At 44.9% G+C, this 22,529-nt stretch overlaps 1 protein-coding gene across 2 annotated transcripts in view; it reads left to right on the top strand.

The window, feature by feature from the left end:
• Positions 1–22,529, top strand: part of ppp3cb (protein phosphatase 3, catalytic subunit, beta isozyme) — a 30,815-nt gene that overhangs the window by 6,100 nt on the left and 2,186 nt on the right. Inside the window, exons 2-13 of one of the 2 annotated variants that reach the window (XM_040174050.2) lie at positions 4,381–4,581; positions 6,972–7,096; positions 8,546–8,657; positions 13,644–13,789; positions 15,097–15,236; positions 16,443–16,520; positions 18,109–18,203; positions 18,431–18,556; positions 19,404–19,481; positions 19,585–19,669; positions 19,936–20,033; positions 20,501–20,548. In XM_040174050.2, the coding sequence (XP_040029984.1) occupies positions 4,381–4,581; positions 6,972–7,096; positions 8,546–8,657; positions 13,644–13,789; positions 15,097–15,236; positions 16,443–16,520; positions 18,109–18,203; positions 18,431–18,556; positions 19,404–19,481; positions 19,585–19,669; positions 19,936–20,033; positions 20,501–20,548 (1,332 nt within the window). The remainder of the gene's footprint in view (positions 1–4,380; positions 4,582–6,971; positions 7,097–8,545; positions 8,658–13,643; positions 13,790–15,096; positions 15,237–16,442; positions 16,521–18,108; positions 18,204–18,430; positions 18,557–19,403; positions 19,482–19,584; positions 19,670–19,935; positions 20,034–20,500; positions 20,549–22,529) is intronic. The other variant, XM_040174051.2, reaches the window with a different exon arrangement.

Here is a 22,529-nt window from a genome sequence, read left to right as displayed (position 1 = left end):
TGGTTGACCCTTGAATGAGATCAAGTAAACAACAATTTCTTGGTTAAATTATGTCACACAACAAAAATGTTTTTTTTCTCACATGACAAATGAATGTATGGTTTGCATACAAAATGTGTTGTAGAGCCCGCGATCACAAAAACAAACGTCCATCTAAATGTCTGACTTGTGCAGATACCAGATCTCTGCCGGGCTGATTTTTAAAGGCCACTGCTTCATTGCTTGATTGAACAAATATAACGTTACTCCTCCCCACCACTGTCTCTTTGGCCGTAGGGGTTCACTGTGTTATCACTAGTGGAACTAGAGGCTGCTGGTGATGACAGTTCAGCTCAGTTCAGAGTCACAGCTCACTCACACACGTGACCAATCCCTTGCATAAATCCTCAATCTTCAGTTTTTCTTTAAGTCTGCTGAGAGTGGTATATTCATTTCTAATATTATACTGGATAGCTGGATGAATAAATAGATCATATTATAATTAGCATAATCGTCAATGCTACAACACCGGGAGCCAATCGGCCTGCTCCAAACGGCCACCATTACTCAGAGAATACTCTCTCTCTCTCTGTAACACCCACAAGCACATGGCTTATCATTATACAGAATGACTTAATCGGTTGGGGTTAGGCCAATGCCGAGTAGACTGAGGCATGCCTTTGTTACGTTAGGAAAAACAATAGGAATTGAAGTGTCATTTTGCATCGTGATTAGCTGACTTCACTTTGTTGTATTTTCCAATCAATAGGCTTTCAGAACATCTGGGGTTGGTTTTTTGGGATGACGGGCTCTCAAATAAATGGATTTTTAGTTCAAAGGGATATTTTCTGGACTATTTGAGGTGGTGGGATAATGAGCCGTTGGCATGGCACCGATTTTTTTCTTTCAATTAACCCTTTCACCTTGTTTTCCATTGTCTCTACTACTCTCCATCAGCTGATTTAATTGATGTTACCATAGCAGCCTCCTTGACATTCGCTGTCAAGGCCCTCCCTATGGGTCTGAATATGAATAATTGTGAATAATAATTGTGACTCATTAAGATTGTGAACCAGTTGTCCTCCACTCACACGATTTGAAACTACAACCGTTTCTGTTTCTGAATGTGGTTTCATGCGCGAAAATGACACAGGAGGACCCTCAACAGGAGGACACTCGGGTGAAGTTTCGAACTAGAAAGGTTTGCCAGTTACGGAATGCATGTGCTGTAGTGCTCGCTTGAGTGTGTGCGTCGCGCTAGCAGGATTAGTTGATGACTTGGTCGAACTTAGGCTCAGAAATCATCCATGTGTAGCATGATAATATCAGAGAGTAGTGTTCACTATAAAAGTGTTTTTGTGTAAAGTGATTTAATTGTTTTCTAATCTATGTGTATGAGGCGGCTTCCTCAACAATAGCTGCAGAGAAAGCAGTCAATCCCAGCTGCTTGTTTTCTCGCTACATACTCTGGGTTATTGCTTGTGCATTCAGAAACTGCTCAGACTTGAACTGGCCTCACTCGTTGACTACAAGTAGGCCGGATACAAGAGTCCACTTGAACCCACTCGACGTTTTGAGTTTGAATGGTGCTGTTTGTTCTGCACAATATGCAGGGGGATATTCAATTTAGCCGCTGCAATTTAACGAGACGTCCTTTATGAAAAAAGATTTATTTCAAATGTGCTGAACTAAAGGCATCTTTTAACAGTCCGATTGAAAATTAGATTCATATCCAAACGATAGCTATACTAGCGATGCTCCTGTCGGCCACAGCAGTACTTTGTGTTTAATGCTAATTTGCAAATGCTAGCATACTACTGCACTAAACTAAGATGGCAAACATTATTTGGGTTAAACATCAGAACGTTAGCAACATAATCTTATCCTAGATCGAATCAAATGCAAAGCATTACAGGAATTGGCTCTACAAAACCAGCTGACTGACATGCGATGCACAGTTGTACTGATACTCAGTTCACATACTGTAGATCATAAATGTGGACGTTGTATAAAATGTAAAGGCATTTCTTATGCGTAAATGTTGTGCTCCAGGCCTACAAATTCTTTTTGTCATCCAAATTGCTTTGAGGAAGGAGAAGAAACCACAACATTCACGATGTGCCGCTCGCATCCCCAGGCGGCATTCCGCTTTTCATGTGCGCATGAACGTCTTAGATTGGTGGGAAATTCAGACGTGATCCCCTCGAATTGTGCTCTCATCTGATTTGTCAGGTGCAGAAGACCTTCTAGGTTTGTCTCTCCTCTTTCCCATTCCCTAACTGCCAAGTATAGTTTTCCCAAGTATAGTCCCTTCCCCAAGCTCTGTGCCTCTGCTGCGCCACACTCTCATACCTGCCCTACTTTCACACTGCTCACACAATTAGCGAGTTTCACACTCATTCCCTCTCGTTTCTCTGCTCTCCCCCTCCCCCTTTCTCCCTCACTCACGACACACACAGGCCAGAGTAACCAGACGTATATAATACATACACACATTGAGTTCATGCACGTGTGCACCTCCAAACTGATACTGTTACTTTAGTTTTACTGTGCATGGATGTTTTTGTGAATTGGACCAGCATCACTACAGCTTGTAGCACGGTGCAGTACTGTATGCTGCTGCACACCAGCACAAGGAGCAATGGAGGAGGAGAATTCGCCACTGACTGAGCCCAGTTTTTTTATAAGCACATTAATAACTTATTTTTCTTATATCCTCTGACAACTTTCTGTGCATAAACCTTTTTATCATATTGATTACTCCTAACATACGAGTTACTAGTTCAAACATGTATATCCGCTTTCCTCAATCGTAAGCGGAACCTGCAGCTCGGCCGCATGTGGTTTCCTGGGATGTCTCACGGTGCGCTTGTGCGTTGTCTTCAGTGTTCTTAAGGGGCTTAAAAATGTCGTGAGGTGCAGGAGCGGCCAGCCCATGCAGCCCTACGGTGCCATTGGATTCTTCATGGTACCCAGAGATGCGTTTTGGTTAATGCTCCTTGGCAAGTTCTGGCATGTCTGCAGGTTCAAGTAGACATCCAAATAGCTAGGTGGTACTTAAGTCCTAAAATAACTCAAAATCAGAGTAACTATAACGGTATGGTTTGTCAGAAGCAACTTACATCAACAGTCATATCTAAAAGCCAAATGCTACTCAAAGCGTTGATTTAGGGTGATTGCTTAGGGTGAACTGATGTACAGTGTGGTTTGCTGTGGTGGTGGTGGTGGAGCGGCTTTTACTGTAAAAGTGAAATAAAATGCGAGTGTCACATTAATTTGTAATGATGGACATCAATGGGGAATGCTCACTGAAGATGCTGGGGCCCGTTAAAGTGACAGGAAGAGACGGAGTAAGAGGAGTGCCAAGAAGAAGAAAGACAAAAAACAGTGAGAAGGGGCAAGAGGAGTGTGTCCGCAAAACAGAGACAAAGCGACAGTGAATGAAAGTGTGTGTGTGTGTGTGTGTGTAGAGAGAGAGACAGAGAGAGATAGAGAGAGAGCCAGGCCTAGTTTTGAGTGCATGATCTAGGCCATTATCTGTGTTAGCACTGGTGGGGCTTCAAGGGGCTCTGTGGATCCTGCATAACAATACATTTTATGAGCTTGTATTTTTCTGTGTACCACTGTAGGCTCAGATACACACACACACACGCACACTGTATGCGATCATGCAAGTTAACGCCATCGTGCCATACATCATGTACGTATGCGCCCCTGTGCCTTTGTTTTCCCGCCACTGGGTTTGGGACTGCTTGTTAGAACCGCTCGTGTTTGTGTGTGCTTGTGTGCGTTTTGTCGAACGTGCCTTCGTATGTGTGTATGTGACTCCTCACGTGCAGCTGTGCGCTCCTGCTGTATCACCCCCGTCGTCAGTCAACCCCCCTCTCCAGCAGCGCCCTGGGGGCCTTCATTATGTAAGAAAGGCATTACTGCAGAACAGAGGCAGGCAGCCCTGATAACTCTGGCAGACCCTGTTCAGTACAACTCGCTTAGGCCTCCACAATACACACACACACACACAGACACACACACACACACACAGTCAAAGGCTGCAGCAGAGGTGTGAGCAGGATCATGGTGAGAATCAAGGGCCTCTCATGTTTATGGGAAAGCTTGATAACAAAAATACAAGAAATGTCAATAAATCATGTTCTCCATTACAATAACAATCTTCCTTTTTATTCTGTGTCAACTCTTCTCCTTCACCTGCATCCATATATCCATAAACCCATGCAAACTCCCCTCCGCCGTCTTAATCTCAAATAATACCTCCGATTCTTCATCCATCTTCTTTCCTGCATCATTGATCCCCTTCTGTCTCCATCTATCTCGGTACACCTTTTTCTTCTCACTTCCACCTCCTCCCTTGCCTTTTCATCGCTCCCCAAACTCCCCCTGCAGCGGTCCCCTTCCCCCTGGCCCATCGGCTCACCATGAAGGAGGTGTTTGATGCCGAGGGTCGGCCGCGGGTGGACATGCTCAAAGCCCACCTCACTAAGGAAGGCCGACTGGAGGAGGCGGTGGCCCTGCGCATCATCGATGAGGGCGCCGCCATCCTGAGGCAGGAGCGCACTATGCTGGACATTGAGGCGCCAGTCACGGGTACGTCATGTGTGTGATGAAGAGTTGGGGGGACGCCACGTGGATTAGTTTGTAATTTGGTTGGAGAGCAGTTTCTTAAAATATTTGGAAAGCCAAACCTGATGTTTGACATTTAGCTGAGTTTAGTTTAGCAGAACCACTGAATACAAAGAGGTAATTATTATTTTAGGTGCCATGACTAATTTGTTCAATCTGTAAAAAACAACAACCCAGTCTCAAAGCAAAACGTGTAATAGCTACGTTGTGGACCAACGTGGTATTGTGACGCTTTTTGGGGAGAAAGCGTGAGAATACAACGTTTGATTTGCAACGAGGGCACGTGACTATCAACTTTCCCTCAGCTAAAAAAAAGAAAATGGCAGAATGTCAGTCTATTATCTGTGAAAAACACAATATTTTAAGAAAGCATCAGCATTTGTATGCATTTTGATGGCATTTCTAGCGAGAAGTATGCATTATATTTTCATAGTCTTCTATCAGAGAATGTAGAAGACCTTCCGTTTATGAGTTTCTAGTGACGTAGTTGCAAGGCGATGTAAAGGAATGGGCCAAAATAAAACGTAGTATTGTCACGATTTCAAGGAGAAAGCGTGTTTTTGTGTATGAATTAAACAAAAGCTAAAGCATGAGCTTTTGTTCCGCTCACTGTTTATGTGCATGACAAGCAGATGGATTAAAAACTTTAACAACTAGGGTATAGATAGCGACAGTCAGACTGAAAGAGAGGGACAGAGACAAAGGAATGCAGATGCGGAGCAAAAGGCTTAAAGATTAGTTCATTAATCTGCCACGTGTATCTGCCAAGCTTTTAATATGAACGGTTGTTCGGTCCCACTTCACTGAGAGAACCAACGGACACTCGAGCACCTCACAGAGGCAGACTGTAGCTTTGGTAATGTCTGCATGGAGGAGAAGGGACAAGTTTCCCAGATGCAGACAGAGAGGACAGACGTGCGGGAAGGCAGACCCAGACGCATCTACTTATTGACGCTGCTCGGTCAATGCACCTTTGCATCTCTGCACACGCGTGTACGTGCGTGTTTATGCAAATGCAGGAGGCAAGATAACTCGTAGATAACTCGCAGAGAACTCTGCGTGGGACGTAGTGCCCACGCAGAGTAGCAACTTTGCTCCATTTCACAGGTACAGATCCCCTGGGACGAGGACAGAGAGACAGGCAGATGGAGAGAGACTCCATCATAAGCTGCTCAGTACAGAGGTTCCCATAACATATTGATCGGCCTCCAGTTTTCTCCACTCTTTCAGTTTTACATCTGAGTGTATTTTTGTTTGGAGTTGGCTGTGATTTGAAACTACAGGACAAGTAGTGCAGGTTTTTGTGGGGAGTGTCTTTAAGCAACGGTCATGTCGAGTAGATGTATTAGTCATGCACTTTGATCGAGTCTCTCTCGAGGTGGACTATGACAGACGGACTAGACCATGGACAGGCAGGGGGGGGCGGCTGACATTTAAGGCCTGGGAGAATACTGAGGCAGGTTTTAGAAGGCAGACGGGCACGACTCAATTTCACTTATGCCATTTTGCATTCCCACCTCAAATTAAGGTGAATTCTAAGAAGGAGACACAAAAAAGACACTTACATGCCAAGCAGATGGAGGGACAGGCAGACGCACCAGCCGGTCGAGATGGCCATCGTAACATCGGCTGCAGAGGGGAACTATGAACTGAGAAGGAAAAGGAAAGGCCAGGCAGATGGCACACGAGGCGGATGGGAAGATGTGTGCTGGCAGATCGCACAGACGCACAGTCCTGAAAGTCTTTCCAAATGCAAAGTGTCCGGCATGTGAAGTCCGATATGAATCGATCCTAGATGTAACTCGGGACAAGTCTGTGGGCAAATCAATAGAAATAAGGTGATTGATATAGAACCAGAGTCTATGACGTTCCATCATGGAAACAGTCAAAAGTTATGTTGTGCAGTGAAGGCAGCTGTTATCTTAAAATATACACGGCAAACAGTTTAACATTAGTTAGCAGCATTAGGGCTACAATTATTAATATTTCATTATCAATTAAAATACCTTGGTGATTGCTTTGACGGAGACAATCAATTCATGTCGACAGACATAAATACAGTGTGTATACATTAAACCTGAGATCACCGGTGTGTTCCTCAACTGGTGGGATTCAAACACAATATTCTTCCAGGAGGATATTTATTCTACTTTTACTTTCATCAGACAGGAGAGTGGAGTTTCTAGATCAGCAGACATAGCAGACATACCTCTACAGATGCAAACAGGCCATATGGAGCTACCCAAGCAGAGATGCTGCCGCGCGCTTTTTACTTAATTACGAAAAGCAGAACATCTGGCGGCTGTAAACCGTCGCCCTTATGACCCCAACCCTGTTGTGTGCGCCCTCAACAGTGTGCGGAGACATCCACGGCCAGTTCTTCGACCTGATGAAGCTGTTTGAAGTGGGGGGCTCTCCTGCCAACACTCGCTACCTCTTCCTAGGGGACTACGTGGACAGGGGCTACTTCAGCATCGAGGTGAGGGTTGACACTGAGGCATACGACTTAACGTCATGCTATTTTACTGGCTGTGTAGCCACACAAAGGTACTGCAAGCTGCCTCTATTGTGTATACAAGCAGCTTACAACTAAATCATTATGTCATAATCAGCGCTGGGGTGTCTAGGCCCTAAAGTCGAGGTTTTTTTCCACTACCGAGGTATACAGTTACCACACTGTGCTGTATTTCATTAATTATAGACCTACAAAAAGGTACTTGATTTAAAAGTCAGCAATCACTAACCAGGGTATATTATGATGTGTCGTGAAACATGTAAAGAAACTGGGTGGGGACGGTTCATTGAGTGCTTTGTCTGGCAGAAACGCTGCACGGATCAGGAGTGTGCCTTGATTCCATAATGTTTCAAGCAATGTCCTCACCCATTCATTTGTATTTTTGTGTAAATTCATCAGCACGCCTTCTTTTGGAGAGAATCTTATCAAAATCCTGTTAATGTCGATCGTTAGACCGGGTGGAGGATCAATTCACACAGGGAGGGAATCCTTGTGACGCCTCCAACCTGATTCCCTGTGTCTCGCTTTGAAATCTCAATTTGAATTTAATGAGGTGAACGGAAAGAGAAATGATTACACATCTTCCTCATACAGTCACTAGCGAGCAATGATGTACTAAGGATATATTTGTTTTTCCTGTAGTGTGCTTTCCTTTTTCAGGAACAATTTTTCATGCTTGGTATAACCCATGCGTTCTTCAAAAAAATGATAGTAAGAAGGTGGAAAGAGCCTGACTCGGACACGAGGACACAATCCGCCGACAGTGCTGCTGTGACTACTTTAGCTCCTAAAATAAGAAACGTACCCTTTGAGCCTATAGATAAAAGAAATTAAACATGTTTACAGACTATAAGTGGAAAGTTGAGATTCACAATTGTAACAATGTTTATGCTTTTATCAAACATTTGATCTATAGTTGGTATATTTACTGTACTTGTGTTTGCTGTTATGAACAACCTTTTTTTTTTAGAGCAAACAGTGGAAGCCGTGTATGACTCAATTGTAACAGCGTGAGCTAAAGTTGTAACGCGGCTAAAAAGGGCATCGAACAAATTGTCTTCATGGCAAAGCAACAATATCTCAGTGAAGCGATAGTTTTTGTTAGCTGTGATTTTGTCACAAGGATGTGATGACATAATGTAGAGAACATGACATGAGTGTGACATTACTGAAACTTACCAAAGTCGGGGCCTTTAACGTTGGCAAATAAATTGATTGCACCTCACTGGTTATCAAATTTGATTGAAGGCAAAACGTTATGAGCTAAATTTGTTGAGTTTATGTTGCAATTACATACCGTAATGTATTATAAATGTACTTCTGTTTCTGGCATATTTAATGGTGTTGTTGTTTTCTACAGCTGCTCATCTCTGAATATGTTTTATGCTTTTGTCTTCCCCGGTGAACCTTTAGTGCGTGTTATACCTGTGGTCACTGAAAATCCTCTACCCAAAGACGCTCTTTCTTCTACGGGGAAACCATGAATGTAGACATCTGACAGAATATTTTACCTTCAAACAAGAATGTGAGTAACCTGCAGTTCCTCCTAATGCAATACGGTCCTTCTCTCTCTTTCTCTGCCTTTGTGTTTGTACCTCTTTTACCTTGAGTACTTTTGCTTTTCTCGCTCTCTCTCTAACCTCATCACATCCTGCTCTTTCAAAATGTACCAGTCTTTTCTGTTCAGGTCATGATGAAGCAAAGAGAGCTGCAGCTGACAATTATATTCAGTATCTATTCATCTGTAGAATATTTTTTAATGAATCACACAGTCAAACTTGAATGATAGAATATCAGCTAGTATTCACACCGGTGACTTCAAAAAAGAAAAAAGCTGCTAGGTGATTCTGCAATGAGAATTCTATGAACATGATATGACGCAATACGACTGAGGCTGTCCGATCATCTTTCTCACCAGCTCAATGTCCACGTAATAGACATGGATCTAAAGAGACATACTTGGTCTTGTTTTTGCAGTATAGAGCTTGTTTGTCGAAATATTATCAGACCTACAGACTACAAGATCAGACAGTTAATTCATGCTCACATAACCCTGTTAACGCCATAGCTTATGTAATTGCACAAGCAAGACAGAGGTTGCTCCATTCTTTGTGTTCACTGTTCACAAGACCGAAAGCTGCCAGAACGAGGACTTAAAGATGACATCTCATGAGACTGAGCAGGACAAAAGCCTTGTCCTCTGAGCCCTGGCCTGTGTACGCTCTCATCAGGAATCAGGAATCAGGAAACATTTATTGCCAAAATATGTCAAACATACAAGGAATTTATCTTGGCGGTTGGTGCGTGACAGTAGACACAAAACAGACAATAGACAACAAGACAGCAGTGCACAAGTAATAAAATAAAATAAAATAAAATAAAATGAAATGCAATGCTAATGCAATGGGTTAGTAGAATAGGGCTATGGTTTAGTATAAAATAAGAGAATAAAGTTAAAAATTTTAAATATTAAAAAGAAAAATTAAAAATAAAGTGCACTATCGAACAAGTGACAAAGTGACGAGTGACGACAAAGTGACGAATGAAAAATTACAGTTAAAGTGACATGTGCAGTGTGAAGGGGAGTGACCGGTGAAATGTTATAGTCAGTCAGTGGGGGACCGGGCTCTGTTGATGAGCCCGAATGCCGACGGGAAGAAACCGTTCGTGTGGCAGGAGGTCTTAGTCCTGATGGATCTCAGCCTCCTGCCAGATGGAAGGGGCACAAACAGTTTTTGTCCGGGGTGAGAGGGGTCGGCTACGATCTCTTTAGCTCACTTCAGAGACCTGGAAGCGAACAAGTCCTGCAGGGACGGCAGATCGCAGCCGATCACCCTCTCTGCAGAGCGGATGACACGCTGCACCTGCCCTTGTCCTTGGCTGTGGCTGCAGCGTACCAGACGGTGATGGAGGAGCAGAGGATGGACTTGATGATGGCCGTGTAGAAGTGGACCATCATCGTCTTTGGCAGGTTGAATTTCTTCAGCTGCCTCAGGAAGAACAACCTCTGCTGAGCCACTTGAGGTCCTGGGTGATGATGGAGTCCAGGAAACGGAAGGAATCCACAATAGTGACGGGGGAGTCACACAGGGTGATGGGGGAGGGTGGGGCTCTGTTCCTCCTGAAATCCACAACCATCTCCACTGTCTTTAGAGCGTTGAGCTCCAGGTTGTTCTGGCTGCACCACGACACCAGATGGTCAGACTCCCACCTGTAGGTGGACTCGTCCCCACCAGAGATCAGTCCAATGAGGGTGGTGTCATCTGCAAACTTCAGGAGCTTGACGGACTGGTGGCTGGAGGTGCAGCTGTTGGTGTACAGGGAGAAGAGCAGAGGGGAAAGAACGCAGCCTTGGGGGGAACTGGTGCTGATGGTCCGAGAGGCTGAGACATGTTTCCCCAGCTTCACGTGCTGCTTCCTGTCAGACAGGAATTCTGTGATCCACTTGCAGGTGGAGTCGGGCACGTGCAGCTGGGAGAGTTTGTCCTGCAGCAGAGACGGGATGATGGTGTTGAAAGCAGAGCTGAAGTCCACAAACAGGATCCTGGCGTAGATTCCTGGGGCGTCCAGATGCTGGAGGATGTAGTGGAGGGCCATGTTGACAGCATCGTCCACAGACCTGTTGGCTCTGTAGGCGAACTGCAGGGGGTCCAGGAGGGGGTCGGTGAGGGACTTCAGGTGCGTCAGGACTAGCCGTTCAAAAGACTTCATGACTACAGAGGTCAGGGCGACGGGCCTGTAGTCATTGAGTCCTGTGATCCTGGGCTTCTTGGGAACAGGGATGATGGTGGAGGCCTTGAAGCAGGCTGGTACGTGGCATGTCTCCAGGGAGGTGTTGAAGATGTCAGTGAACACCGGAGACAGCTGGTCAGCACAATGCTTCAGGGTGGGAGGGGAAACGGAGTCCGGGCCGGCTGCCTTACAGGGATTTTGTCTTTTAAAGAGCCGGTTAACGTCTCTCTCCAGAATAGAGAGGGTCGTTGCTGGTGGGGGAGGTGATACAGATGAAGAGGCGTGAGCCCCTGATGGGCTGGGGGAGGGAGGGGAGGGGGACTGGGGCAGGTTGGTGGAGCTGTGGGGGATGGGATCAGGCCATTGTCTTTCAAATCTGCAGTAGAACTTGTTCAGCTCGTCTGCCAGGCGGAGGTCATTCATGGAGTGGGGGGGGGGTTTGGCTTGTAGTTGGTGAGGTGTTTGAGGCCTCTCCAAACCGAAGCAGAGTCACTTGCTGAGAACTGTTGTTGGAGTTTCTCAGAGTACAGTCGTTTAGCATCTCTCACCGCCTTGCTAAACTTGTATTTTGACTCTGTGTACAAGTCTTTGTCCCCACTCCTAAATGCCTGGTCCTTCTGCAGGTGTAGTGTTCTGAGTTCCGCTGTCCAGGAGGACAGGCTTCCTCAAAATGGGGAAAGACTGCGGAGTGGATGCGCTGTTGTAAACAGGGCTTCTTCTATTGTAACATCCAACTACGCAAAACTCAGTCAGCTAATAAAATCTCCACAGTACAACTAAGTGTAAAGTAACAATAGTCTGGCCCCTCCCTCACACTTTTGCTCTTGCGTTTTTGAACGTTTCACCAAAGCCGCGTGCATTCCTCCTCAACACGCCTAGTCACAGTTGCTAAGCCAGACTTTTAGACAATTAGCGCCGCTCTGGGACGGGGTTGAAAAAACAGACATTTGTTGCAGATTGTTTTCTGTCGCGTCCCTCCTCCGCTCCTTCTCACCCTCCTTAGCTTTTATTCCTTCTTTTCCTCCCTTGCACCATCTCTCACTCTATCCCTCCGACTGTCTTCCCTTCTTGTCCGAGAGTGGCTGATTAGCAGCAAATTAATTTGGCCCTTAATGATTGACTCAGGGACTTGCTCTTCTGTGTCTGATTGGCCAAGGGACAAGGAGGCTGATTTCCCCCGGTGCTCGTGGCGAATAGTGGTCGCCCTCAATTACCATCTGCTGTGTCTACGCGTGTGTGTGTGTGTGTGTGCAAGAGAATGTACTGTGACTGAATGCGTGTGCAAGAGCGTCTTCATAAATGTTTAAGTGTCCGTGTGTGTGGAAGAAGCCAAAAACTGGTGAACTAGCAATAATGAGCTCTTGCTTTACACAAGGCAGATAGAACGGTTGACAAACACACTACTATCTGTCGTTCAAACACACATAGACACACACACACACACACACACAAATGTGGACTGCTGTACTCAGGTAGTTTGCAACACAGGCTTTGATTTGTGTACACGTCGTCCTCATGCCCTTATTTTTTTCCCTCTCATTTCTCTTTCCTCCTGCCTTGCCATCTCCCTTCCTTTCCGTACTTCTTCTCCTTCCTCTCCTTCCTCTCACCGCTCTTATCCTCTCCTCTTTCTCCTGTCTCCCCCCATCAATCTCCCTCCTTCTCTTTGGGAAATTATCATTCTCCTTTTCACTCTTGCACTCTTTCACTTCTGTCGCTCTCCTCCGATATCGTTTGAGCTATTTTAATCCTGTGAATAATTTTGTGTCAGATGTATTGTTACGCCCGTGTGTGAAATGTACTTTAAAGATGCTGCGTATCGGATGTCTTTATTGATATTCCTCCCAAATCAAAAGGAGTTTGTTGAGTAAAAAGAATCAGCCTTGCGGTGACTCCTCTACGCTGCTTCACGCTTATTTGGGTCAGATTTTGTTCATTGCAACAGAGTCTTTCTGTTCCAATGAACAAACATTTTTTGCCTGTAATAATATGTCCTGCAACATGTAGCGTGCTTTCTCCCATGTACTGTCAGGGATGCGTGGGAAGGCAGGACTCAAAATGCAGACTTTAAACCAAAAAGACTTTAATAGTCAAAATGTTCAAAGCAAAAGGCCAAGGGGCAAAAACGCACACAGGAACCAGAGGAAAAAAGGCAGACAGGAACGAGGAACATCCAGGACGATAGACAATGACGCGACAAGTGACACAAGAGACACACACGGCTTCAATACACTAGGGAGGTGCAGGTGATTGGACACAGGTGGAAACGATCAGACAATCACAGGGGAAGACAGGACAAGGCAGGAAGTGAAGTTACCCAGGGAGACAAGAAGCAGAAACTACAAAATAAGACAGGAAAAAAAACACACAATGACATGTACATTTCTTCCCTGGGAGGTAGCATGATTTTTTTAGCGTCGGTGAGGAGAGAATTGTTTTATTTGGGAGCGCCAGAGAAGAGATGTCTCTATAAATTAATGAGATGCAATGAGAAAGTCCTACATGTTACTGCTTTTACACACAATTGAACGGAGTTATCTTTTTAAAGCGCGCACGTCCGCCTTTAGGCTTCGACATTATTTACATGCAAAGATGTAGAAGCTCCATGATTGTTTTTCCCCTGTGTTCCCTATTGCAGTGTGTTTGTGTGCGGTATACAACAGTCACACTGAGCAACAAATGCACGTCAGCCAGGATGGTGGCTGTCGAGACGCAATAATTAAAGCCCTTCTTTGTCTCAAGCTTTGAAATATCTCTCCACTCCTCCAAAAACCTCCAGGTAAGATCAAGTACTCGGAGCAGGTGTATGACTCCTGCATGGAGGCGTTTGATTGCTTGCCCCTGGCAGCCCTGATGAACCAGCAGTTCCTGTGCGTGCACGGGGGGCTTTCGCCAGAGATCCACACGCTGGACGACATCAAGAAGGTACAAAAAGAAGCACAAACACGTGCAGTGAATAAACAAACACGTCCCTATAAACCTATAAATGAGCTGGAGGAAACCGCTCTGTCAATTCCCAGAACAGTCATTTCAACACAAAGCTAAATACTTGTGGTTTTTTTAGCAGGAAAGAATCCCACCGCAGCCACCAATGTAGCCGAGTGGTTCGGGTGCGCCTATACTTCGTGTCGATAACAAAAAAAACAACCCGGAGCTCCAGTTCTGTGCCAAATCGGCCGCAACTTTATTTTTATCACGTTTTCACAACGCCCCCAGTTGAATACCACCTCAACTTCCTCTCCTTCCATCTCCCCCTTCACAACAAAAGCCCCCACACCGGAACACCTGTGCAACAATAGCCTACATGTGTAAAGGCAGACAGACACCTACCAAACAAATTCATTTAATTTAGATGGTCTGTGGACTGTAAATAATCAAAGTAAAATTTATCCTGTTAAAACGAGCACAATAGCTTAAAGAACAGATTCGTGGAGATACACATTCCCCATTTTATTCCTTGAAGATGTCATTTTTAAGTGTATTTGTTTTTTCTTTTGCAGTCAGTTTTGTTAAGTTAGGCATAAAAAGAAGACATTACAACCTTTAGACTGCCTGCCAGACGGCTTGGAATTCCTTTTTCTTAATTGCACTATGCCTGCATTTACTGCTTCACGGACACCAGCAACCTTTATCGATCTTCTAATTGACCTATGCACAATTCAGCACTCAGACACACCTGTGAGTTCAGACAGAAAGACACACCAACCCTTATTCATGCCTTATTCCCACATGCACTGTCAATGCAGAGGGCCTTCAGTAGTAAATATAGTGAACCGCACATGCTCTATCTACAACAGTAATTAAGCACAAAAAGGCACACACATGAACACGGAGACAACACTTAATCATCTAATGGCATCGTTTCCATGGTGAATCTGCTGGTGTGACATGTTCTCCCTCCCGTGTGGTGAGGGTTGCCATGGAGATGCTCTGCTCTGACAGTGTGTGTTTGTGTGTTTGCTTCTATTTTCCCTCTGATTTATCCTATATGTGCTGGTGCTTGTGTGTGTGTGTGTGTGTGTGTGTGTGTGTGTGTGTGTGTGCGTGTGTGTGTGTGTGTGTGTGTGTGTGTGTGTGATGTCAGATATATTATATGTGTGTGTATGTGTGTGTGATGTCAGATATATTATATGTTTCTTTGTGATCGTTTGTGTTATGCATGTTTTTAGAATCTCTGTTTCTGTAAGCTTATCTTTTTCTGTGTCTCTGTGTGTGTTCTTTGCGTGTCCTAGTTGGACCGGTTCAAGGAGCCCCCAGCGTTTGGGCCCATGTGCGACCTGCTGTGGGCCGACCCTCTGGAAGACTTTGGCAACGAGAAGACCCAAGAGTACTTTGGCCACAACACAGTCAGAGGCTGCTCCTATTTTTACAGGTACAGGTCAAATGACTTCTCACAAGAAACAATCAAACACCGATATTACAAAAGTGGACTTATTCAACAAGAAAATCAACTTGAGTGGGAGTGAATATAGAGCAGTAGCGTTGATCCCGGGCTCATGAAGCTCAGAGATATGAACCCGATATCCAAGCAAACCGGAATGAATGCAATACTCAGGACAAAAAGAACACACAATAGGAGCAACACTCTGTGATATTAGCAGCATGCATTTGTAGACAGAAAATAAGACTGATCCCCAAATGTGTTACTGCCCGCTTGTTCGATGTGTTTCAATGAACTGGGCGCCACGTGTTTGTCCAGCGTCAGCGAGCTGTGATTTGCTTCTACGATTCTGGAATCCAATAAGTTTGGAGGACTTCCGTCTATTTGTCTTGGATGTTTATAATGAGAGAAGAGCGAGCGAGATGCTTTCTGCTCGCTTACACCACATCCAAGATCCAATAACAGTCACTTGGATTCAAACCAGATCCCAGTGACCAAAAATGTCCCAGTTTACACACACACACATTCAATGTTCGATAAAACACATCATCACAGCACTTAAACACACAAACACATGTACACTTCCGTTTCAGCATGAAATCACATCCCACAATCCCCAGGGAGACTGCACGGTTCTGTTGCTATGACGACTGGTTACTCCTGCCAGATACGGCTTGATATTCAGATACAGTGAGAGAAAGGAGGAGAGCAGCATGGGAGGAGGGCGATGGCAGTGTTGGTGGGATAGGGGATGAAAGATGGAAATGAAGTGAAAAATGGAGGCCTTCAACAACGAGGGGCTGAAGTCGGCGGTCGTGGCTCCTCTCCTCACGTGTGGGACTGTGTTGCACTCGGCCTTATGACACGCTGTCTGATGAGGACACAGTGGTTTTCTATGTTTAGCAAACACAGCATCAATTGCCCAACTAGTGAATGCTCAGCCCCCTCACCACCGAGGAGGCCGAGAGGCCTGCTCAGACCTGCCTGCTGCCAGCTGTTGCCCCCTGCTGGCCGCAGTTAGACACGGCTCCAGAAAGCAAGAATCCCACTCGTGTCACAGTCTTTAATACTTCCACTTAATACAATGACTTGGGACATCTTTGTGCGTGTTTCATCACTGGTATTCCCCCCCCCTTTAATGCTTCACTTTACTTGCATTGACTCTTTCTCTCCCCGTGTCTCTCTTCCCTTCCCCAGTTACCCAGCAGTGTGCGAGTTCCTGCAGACCAACAATCTGCTGTCAATCATCAGAGCACATGAAGCACAGGACGCCGGGTAAGCTGACTGTCTGTCGCGGCTCAGTCCTTTCTCTCGGCTTAAAAGAGAGCTCCATTTAATTTAATGGCTTTCGCAGACACTTCATGTTCCAGGCTGCTATTTTCCTTTGTCAGGGAACTGGAACGTTACTGGGAAAGAGGTTCCACAATTTTCCCTCTGACAAACTTAAACTGTGCTATTAGCATTGTTAGAGATTGTCTGACACGGAGCACCGGCGGCCTGAACAACAGTCAGTTAACTAACTTATCTCTTGAAAACAGAATGGTTTGGCAAAGAGACATTAAGGTTTCCCACCACTGGTCTAAAAAATACAATTGTATCTTCGGGGAAATCTTTAAATATAATATTTCTACCTTAATTGCTGCATTACGACTTGTGCTGGCGCTGTGGTTTGTGCTGTTCCATCAGCAGTTGTTCCTCTGCTGTGCAACTTGGCACTTCTTGGCAATTCTACAAAAAAACTACAATTTTAGAAGTTTATACTTCTAAATAGCGTGTGATGCAGCGGATAGATAGTGTATGTTTTTTTTTAAAACATGTCACAATCAAGATAAGTGACTTTGAGAGTTGAAACAATATAGAGTTGGAATTATTCCAAAGCAGGTTCACATTCTCACTGAAAAAGTGACAAAAAAATAAAGTAGACTCTCAACAATCAGTATGCAATCTGAAGAAAACAACTTTATTACATTACAGGTCATTTAGCAGACGCTTTTATCCAAAGCGACTTACATTACACTTTTAAACCCATGGCTTTTTTTTTTCACATTTTGCCCAGGGAGCAATTCGGGGTTAGGTGTCTTGCTCAGGGACACTTCGACATGGAACATGGGGCAGCCTGGAATCGAACTACCAACCTTGTGCTTCCCAGCACACCTTCTCTAACCCCTGCGCCACAACGATTTTGATCCTTTACTACAATTCAATCCCAAAGGAAACTTACTTTGAAAATGACTTTGCCTGCATTTGATCGTCTCGCGGTCGGACGCAGTGCACGGCTGCCAGTTAAGACCAAACCACGAACCGGCCTTGTTCGCCGATAACACGCAGCATCGCGCTCTACTGCACAGAGCGGCCTCCTCGACACACCTACACCGGCCCTCCACGACAACAGACAACAGCACTCGGATAGGAGAGCAGCCAACAAACTCTGCTGCACAAACACATTTGTTTGTGATAAATACCCCAAATTCTTGATTACTGATGAGTTTTGTAATTAGTCCATCATCAAGGGACCCTGCTGGCAGAGGCTGCTTTGTCAGTGGGAACATATAAAATATGTGTTTTCATGTATAATTGGTCGTCTGTTTGGATGCTTGAGACTAATTGCACCCAGACTTGTTTTTTATTGCCACTAAGTCACTGGATCTGGGCCTAATTGAAAATGTAGCTTTGTGCTCTAATCAAACACCGTCGGTACCCGGCTTACAGGCCCTTTTGCTCGCACCGTCTTTTCATCTCTCTCGCCACCGACCAGTCTCTGTCTGCCTTTAAATACCTTTGAAACCTTCCTCAGTTTTCATCCACAATGTGTTTTATTTTTATTTTGTTGTAACGTGGGTGTTGTTTGTCTCTCTGTCCTCAGGTATCGTATGTACAGGAAGAGTCAGACTACAGGTTTTCCGTCCCTCATCACAATCTTCTCTGCTCCAAACTACCTGGATGTCTACAACAACAAAGGTGTGACACACAAACAGCGCACAGTACACACACACAGAAACACACACACACACACACACACACACAGAAAGCCACTGCGTTGCCACTTTGTTTTACACTCAACAGTAAAATGATTCCTCCAAGTAGCAACTGTATGTTTAACGTGATATTTAGGGAACATTATTGTGTGCCATCTGACCAAAGAGGCAAAGGCTTTAATGTGTGTGTGTGTGTGTGTGTATGTCCAGCGGCGGTGCTGAAGTATGAGAACAATGTGATGAACATCCGTCAGTTCAACTGCTCTCCTCACCCCTACTGGCTGCCCAACTTCATGGACGTCTTCACTTGGTCGCTTCCTTTCGTGGGAGAAAAGGGTATCAGACGCAAACACACACACACATCTTTTATTTAGAGCCTTCCTCACAGTGCATTTCAATCAACGTGTCATAAGGACAACTTGTCTCCAGTGATGCTGTACTGATGAAATGCACCCGTCTCAGACGAGTTGAAATGCTGATCAAAACGCACCTTTTTTAGGGCTAAATTTAAATCTGAGCAATTTGGCATTTGAGGGACTTTTCATTTCGAGGCGCATCTCATGTCGAGTGAAATAGCAGCTGTCTTGGATCAGTTAACACATGTGGGAAGAGTTTATCAAAACTAAATCATCTTCATTATAACACTGCACAATATATGAAAGAAATATTTCCGTCAACTGTTTTATTGGTACAAAAATGGTAAATGGTCTTGGATCCTCTCGCCGTCTTTGTCCGCGCTGCAGAAGTCAGGCACTGATTTATCTTTGCTTGAGCTTTGACACTAAGTGTGCAGTGATGAAATCACACACAACGTCGTGTCCAAGTCCCTGCTGGAGCACAGCAGGAGGGGAAACAGCACAAGGGATGATATGTTTCTCAGTTTGAAAGGAAGATCGCTTTAATGTACTTTATAGTACACAGTTCTTGTACCACTTCAGAATATTCTCCAAAAATTGCCATTAGATGGGCTTAAAAAGGTGTACAAAGCCTACTTACAGGATTAGGGACTCGTGGGTAACCAGCATTTAGTCCGATTTGAGGCATTTGGCTTAATTGGAAAGCAGCAGCAGAGAGATGACAGAAAATTACATGCGTCCCCAAGTGTCCCCGAGCGTCCCCGAGCGTCCCCAGCTTAGAGCAAACCGAGGCGCTTCAACACGTCTCTGACTTTGTGTGTCGGCAGTGACTGAAATGCTGGTCAATGTCTTGAGTATCTGCTCCGACGACGAACTCGTGAACGACGGAGAGGAGATCTTCGACGGTAAGAAACGCTTTACACTGCAAAATTGATTCAAACTGTGTGAATATGATAATGATAATGACAAGAAATCACATAAATGAGTTTGTGTACGACGCTTTTACAGCCAGTGCAGCTGCAGCCAGGAAGGAGGTGATCAAGAACAAGATTCGTGCCATAGGGAAGATGGCTAAAATGTTCTCTGTTCTACGGTGGGTTGAGTTCTGGATTACAGCCTGTTTGTATCTGTGTGTGTGTGTGTGTGTGTGTGTGTGTGTGTGTGTGTGTGTGTGTGTGTGTGTGTGTGTGTGTGCAAGATGCCATAAACGTTCCCCTCAACCTTTGCAGAATTGAATCAGAAGTCAACAGATTGTCACCTTCACCATGTTTTAGTGGATAATTATTTGCATTTCTTTTTATCCACACACACACACACACACACACACACACATGAACACTGTCTCCGTCTGTCTCTCAGGGAGGAGAGTGAGAATGTGCTGACCCTGAAGGGTTTGACCCCTACGGGCATGCTGCCCAGCGGAGTGCTGTCTGGGGGCAAGCAGACCTTACAGAGCGGTAAGTGTTTCACACTCAACAAGGCGATCACACAAAAACACACAACACAAGCCTGGATAGACTTTCCAAAACAGAAATATAACACACAGACACAGTTTGAATATCTCCTGTGGACCGTCCGCTCTGCTGTTCTTCTCCTCGTCCCTCCGGCTCACTGAAGATACTAACGGCCTGCTGGTCGGGTCTGTGAGACAGAAATTGATATGTATATCTGCTTATATTTGCCTTCTTTTGGGATTCAATTGTTTCTTCAAGTTCTTGACCCGAGGGGCAGGTGTTTTTTGACAGCATTTAACTGGGATCCCGAAGGCTCCCCCCCGAGCCCCGATCACCCTCTCATTCAGACGTATGCGCGGCTGCACCGACGCATGTTTCAGCCTTCACTTCCTCTCGTCTTCTTCCTCTGTACATCATCCTCTCTCCTCCTCTGTCCTTCTCTTCTTCTTCTCTCTTTGCCCATTCCTCAGCTACCATTGAGGCCATTGAAGCCATCGAGACAGTTAAGGACGCTGAAGGTAAACTCTCATTTCACTGTGTGTGTCTGTGTGTGCGTGCGCGTTTGTATGTGTGTGTGTGCGTGTGTGTGTGTGTGTGTGCAGCATGGCTGCGCTTTTGGCCACCCATGTTCATATGCTCATAGATCTTTCTTACCCACGATGCACTGAGCTCTTCTAACCCCATCAGCACTCACAACAAAGCCTCAAAGCCACCACAAGACACACACACACACACACAACACAAGAGACACACACACACCGTCTCTGCAGATATTTATGTACATCCCACGCACACTTTGACAAACCTCACCCCGCTTTTTCTTTACACACCGAAGAGGAGTAGACCCGTGGATGGGGGAGGGTTTTGTGCAGGTGGGCAGGGACACTGTGTGTTCTCTATATTTTGTAGTGTTTTTTGTAGTGTAGATAAACTGATGTGTTTCCCTGCACGCAGAACCAGAGTGACCTGTGAGATTATTTCTATTCATTTCATGAACCAATCCTTCAGACTTTATTGGTGGTGAAACTCCCACTGACTTCTTCATCTAATGATGTCGGCGTCCAAGGAGTAACGTGATGATGTTCTGAGATCCGGCGGTGATTCTTGTAATTTAAGCCAGAACAGGTCTGACAGGTTCTTCTGTGCTACGGAACCGATTGTGAACATGGTGTTTGTGTTCAGTGTGTTTCTGTTAACTGTAGTCCTCTGTGTTTTTTTTGCCCATAATCTGTTTAAGCAAATAACTGTCGTGCATCTCCGCTGTGTAACACAGTGTGAGTCGCTGCGTGTGTGCAAAGGTAATACGACGGTTTAAAAGTGACGGCGATCTTATCAGTACAAGAGCTTCTGTTATGGCTTTGACCATTATAAAGAGTAACTGTAGTTGTTATTTTTCTAGTTTAAAGGAGCACCGTAGCTATTGCCCTTGATGAAGAAGAGGACTCAAAACAGGATGATTACAACAGTGTCAAATAGTCTAACTGAGAGGGTGTGTATTGAAATTATTGTGCTTGCCTTTCTGGAAAGCCGACCAATTTTAAAATAAAAATAAAAATACAATATTTACATAAATGTACATGAAATAAAATTAAAAATGAGGTAAGGATAAGGCAGAAATGAGGTAAGGAGGAAAACTGAGCAGGTTGTAAAAGAAAAACTTAACTTAAATGTGTGCAATATAAATTAACAGTACAGTAACAGTAAGTGAAATCCTAATAAGCTAAAAGGCAGACCAGTATACGTTAGCAGTGCATTACAGTAATGCACTGCAGAAAGAGTCAAAAATACACAAAAAAATGTAAAAAGCCGGCGTTCTCAGCTGTGTCCCCCTATTTACAGTCTTAAAGGTTGGCTGAGCTAACCTTGATGACGTCATCAAACAACGTATTCGCTGAAATTGAATCAAACCAAAGGTAAAGTTCCAACGAATCAAACTGACGTGAACCGGTCACCTGACTATTGTCTTTAGCTTTTAACTCTACGTATAGGTTTAAAATAGAAAGAGTTAACCCTCAAAACAAACGTCTGTCAAAAACTCTTCACATGGGGGATTTTCGATGGTCTTCAGCAGCAAGCGATCCGGCTGATCCAGGATCAGTTGCCGGGTCACACTGACTATCAACTTCCCGGTGAGCCACGAGGTCAAACTAGCCCCAGCTCAGTACTCAAGACATTAGATGGACATGTGCTGTTGTGTGTACGTTGTTCATCCAAACCAAAGCTCACTCAGGGTTCAAACTACTGAAGCCTCCTTCCTGCTGTGGAAAACGTTTGGAAGCTGAAGTAAAACTGAAGACGTGACGTGTTAGAAACGTGTGCACACTCACGTTTCATAAATGAATAAAAAACGTGCTTTCAACTCTTCAATCCGTTCGAATCCACCCAGAGCTCCCGCGGGTCTCGGCTACACAAGATTCTACTTAATGTCTAGTTAAATATTAACGCGCATGTTGGTGTGTGTGTTTGCGTGTGTCTGCGTGTGGATGCGCTTGTCTTTCG

This window comes from Gasterosteus aculeatus, chromosome 4, assembly GCF_964276395.1.
Source record: "Gasterosteus aculeatus chromosome 4, fGasAcu3.hap1.1, whole genome shotgun sequence".
Lineage (NCBI taxonomy): Eukaryota > Metazoa > Chordata > Actinopteri > Perciformes > Gasterosteidae > Gasterosteus > Gasterosteus aculeatus.
The sequence above is the reverse complement of the archived record's forward strand: the minus strand, read 5'-3'. Positions and strand labels throughout refer to the sequence as shown.